At 44.2% G+C, this 3,844-nt stretch overlaps 1 protein-coding gene across 1 annotated transcript in view; it reads left to right on the forward strand.

Annotated features, from left to right (window-relative positions):
* Dclk3 (doublecortin like kinase 3) overlaps positions 1 to 3,844 on the forward strand; it is a 28,102-nt gene that overhangs the window by 22,226 nt on the left and 2,032 nt on the right. Inside the window, exon 3 of the mRNA XM_004635300.2 lies at positions 1,327 to 1,494. Coding sequence (XP_004635357.1) covers positions 1,327 to 1,494 — 168 coding nt within the window. The remainder of the gene's footprint in view (positions 1 to 1,326; positions 1,495 to 3,844) is intronic.

Raw genomic sequence — 3,844 nt, forward strand, 5'->3', positions numbered from 1 at the left:
GCGGCCTGGGTCGTCTCACTCACTCGCCTGCCTACGCTCCAGGTCTGTTCAGGATCCCCCGGCCTGGGTCGTCTCACTCACTCGCCGGCCTGCACTCTGGGTCTGTTCAGGACCCCGCGGCCTAGGTCGTCTCTCTCGCTCCCGGGCCTGCGCTCTGAACATCTGACTTTCATATTGTAACTGCCAACTGTTTCCTGCCCTATAGTTAAAAAGTGAGAAAGTGCCTGAAAATGTTTATGTCCTGTTACAGCTTTTAGGGGATGACTGGGATGTGTATGAAGAACTTCACTGTGTGAAAAAATAAGGGGGCCTGGGGAGATAGCTCAGTAGAATAAGTGCTTGCCTGGAAAGCGCAGGGTCCTGAGTTCAATCACTGGTACGGCAAAAAAAAAAAAAAAAAAAAGGAACTTCACTGTATGTTACTTTGTACATTTTATTCCTAGAAAGTTACTTTAAGAGATGATTAGATATATGCACATATTTTGTATATAAGGATGCTCATCAGAAAACTTCTTAGAGTTGTAAAAAGTTTTTTTTAAAAGAGCTAAATCATAGTGCAAAGGATTCATTGTGTGAATACTGATAAATGTTGGAAATTATGTTTGTGAAGAATTTTATTATATTCTTCATAAGAAATTCTTATGTGGAAAATGTAATTATAGGACATTACATGAATAAAATAAGGAATGAAATGTAGATAATATGATCACAGTTTTGTTTTCAAAAGCATACATTTGCGTTTGCAGAGTATGCACAGGTGTGGGACACAGCTAATAAGTGTCTTTTAATGATCATTAAAAATGCTGGTATGTATTTTTCAAATGAGAAAGAAGGTAATAAATAGATTGGAAACAGAACGCTAGTGTGGACCAGAGCCTCTCAAACAACTGATGGGGGGCCAGGTTTTAGAATTTCTAGTAGTGTGCTCTTGTGCGTGGTCTTGCTCCGTATGGCTAGAGTGCAGCTCATGCTGCATGCAGCATCTGACAACATCCGTCCTGGACTTGAATGTCATATAGCCATATCATATAGCTGTAGGTTTCCAAGCATTTGTTTTCCATTTCTCTGCTTGTGTTTTCACACATAGGTGAGACTGTGGCAGAGTGAGTAACATGGGTGTAGACCCTTTTTGTGGAGGAGTTGGCACTAGGGGAAGGGTAGTTGGTAGTAATGCCTACCATATATTTGGAAGTGCCTTTTGCTTGTGAGAACAGAGGGCTTCTATAACTTAGAACTATTTAGAACTGCAATTATCTACCATGTATTCTACCACAGTTGACACCACCTGGTCTCAAATTTGCTGTGTCTCTGCCTCTGTTTGTGCAGGTTATGGCTTGGAAGTGGACATGTGGGCTGCAGGTGTGATCCTCTATATTCTCCTGTGTGGCTTCCCTCCATTCCGCAGCCCGGAGAGGGACCAGGACGAGCTCTTTAATATCATCCAGCTGGGCCACTTCGAGTTCCTTGCCCCTTACTGGGACAATATCTCTGATGGTGAGATCTGCCCTTCCTTATGTAAGAGAGAAAATTAGATGGATCCCAGAGGCCTCCTGGGTTCTTACACAAAGCAGGCTTTCAGATGTGAGATAAGCCACCCAGAAAGTGTCGTTCATGAGGCTGAACTGCAGCAGGTCATGCCTAAACCTTTCTTCCCTCAACAGCTTCATGGAAGTTTTTGCAGCATGTCCAAAGCGTGACTTACTTCGAAATCTAAAGAAAAAAATCTAACCACCATTTGCTGTCACCAAGTGCTTTTCTAAAAGGCAATTAAAGACCAAGATGGCGCCGAAAGCAAAGAAGGAAGCCCCTGCCCCTCCCAAAGCTGAAGCCAAAGCAAAAGCTTTGAAGGCCAAAAAGGCCATGCTGAAAGGCATCCACAGCCACAAAAAGAAGAAGATACGAACGTCGCCCACCTTCCGCTGTCCCAAGACGCTCCGGCTCCGGAGGCAGCCCAAATACCCTCGGAAGAGCGCCCCCAGGAGAAACAAGCTTGACCACTATGCCATCATCAAGTTCCCCCTGACCACAGAGTCCGCCATGAAGAAGATTGAGGACAACAACACACTCGTGTTCATTGTGGATGTCAAAGCCAATAAGCACCAAATCAAACAGGCTGTAAAGAAGCTTTATGACATCGATGTTGCCAAGGTCAATACCCTAATCAGGCCTGATGGAGAGAAGAAGGCATATGTTCGACTGGCTCCTGATTATGATGCATTGGATGTTGCCAACAAAATTGGGATCATCTAAACTGAGTCCAGCTGGCTAATTCTAAATATATACTTTTTTCTCAGAAAAAAAAAAAAAAAAAGGCAATTAAAGAACCTCAGAATTGGAAAATATCAGAAACAACTCTCCTTAGGAAAGAGAAAAGCTATCTTATATGCAGAAATTTTTGAATAAATTAGACTGAAAATAGGTACATGCAAATAATCACAAGCCCTGTGGTATACCTGGAACATGGGGGCTCTGCAAGGAAAGGGGTGAAGGTCCCATTATTTACATGGTTCTCTTCCTTTGGGTCCTCAATTCCATTTGATTCTAAATGGAATCTTTTCCTTGTCTCCTGTGATTTGTTTTACTACATATACCATTGTAAAATTGAGAACTAGATATTTTGGGTTTTTGAGTCTTTGGATCTTTAGTTTAAAAAGTAAGAGTGATGCACTGCCCCCCCTATTTCCCCTAACTGTTCCATCTATAATTGGTTACTGAGTTTCTCCCATCCCTACCCTCTATCTACTTGCTGAGAGTGGGGGCTGAGAGGAGGGGAAAGACTCTCTTCCTCTCTTAAACAAGGTAAGGAGAGGCATGGATGCTGAAGACAGAGTGAGGACCTTGAGATGTTCATATCAGGAACGAGTTGGGAATGGAAGGACAAAACATCATTTTGGAAAGTCCTGTGTACTACTGTCCTTAGACTTGGGCAGCCTGTGCTACATAACAAGTTCAAGACAAGCCTGTACTACATATCAAGACCCAAAGTCTATATATATATCCATTTTATTTTAACCTTTACTGAGGGCTGCTTCTTGCTCAAAGTCCGCTGCTTACCTACTAGTCACCCCCTCCCCACACCCACTGTCCAGCCACCTCTTAAGTGTAGAAGCCCCAGGATTTCTTCTCTAAAAGCACTCAGTGACAGCCAGGCAAATTCTGCCTGCCAGTGCCTGGCCCCACTGCTACGAGTGTCCCTCTTTCAAGGTCTTCAGAGGAAGGCTTGATGGAAGCTGATAATTCCCAGGCTGTCACATGTGAGTGTGACAAGCCTGCCCTTTGGTGCAATAGCTTGTGCCATTGGTACAGGAAATTGTGAGGCCCTGATGAAGTCTAAAAGAGATCTGGGTTTTGGGGCATGGGGGAACATGCCCTACAGTCTCTTCACTCCATTGGGAAAGTATAATCGAACAGGACCCTTTAAGGCATGGGGTCCAGAAAGGTGCAACATACAGGCTGGTCTTAAGCTCGAGGAAATGCTTTCATCTCAGGCTCCTGAGTGCTGGAATTAGAGCCATGCCCCTCTGTGCCTGGCTACTTGTGCATTTTTTGAGTGAGTGGAGAGTGGACTCCTCAAGTGGGATGGAAGAACTAGCAGTCCAGGGAGGGATCATTTCTCCTCTCCACTGCCAGCTGGCCCACCAGCTATCACCACATTGCTTTAGAATAAGCCATGTCCTGGACAGGAAATAAAGTTGACTTTGAATTTTCACTATTTACTACTTAGACTTCATTACAGAATTCATCTGTTCGGGGGCCGGGGAGATGGCTCAGTGGAATAAGCGCTTCCCTGGCAAGCACAAGGGCCTGAGTTCAATCCCCGGTTCTGCCAAAAAAAAAAAAAAAA

This window comes from Octodon degus, unplaced genomic scaffold (genome assembly GCF_000260255.1).
Source record: "Octodon degus isolate 3935 unplaced genomic scaffold, OctDeg1.0 scaffold00071, whole genome shotgun sequence".
NCBI classification, from domain to species: Eukaryota; Metazoa; Chordata; class Mammalia; order Rodentia; family Octodontidae; genus Octodon; species Octodon degus.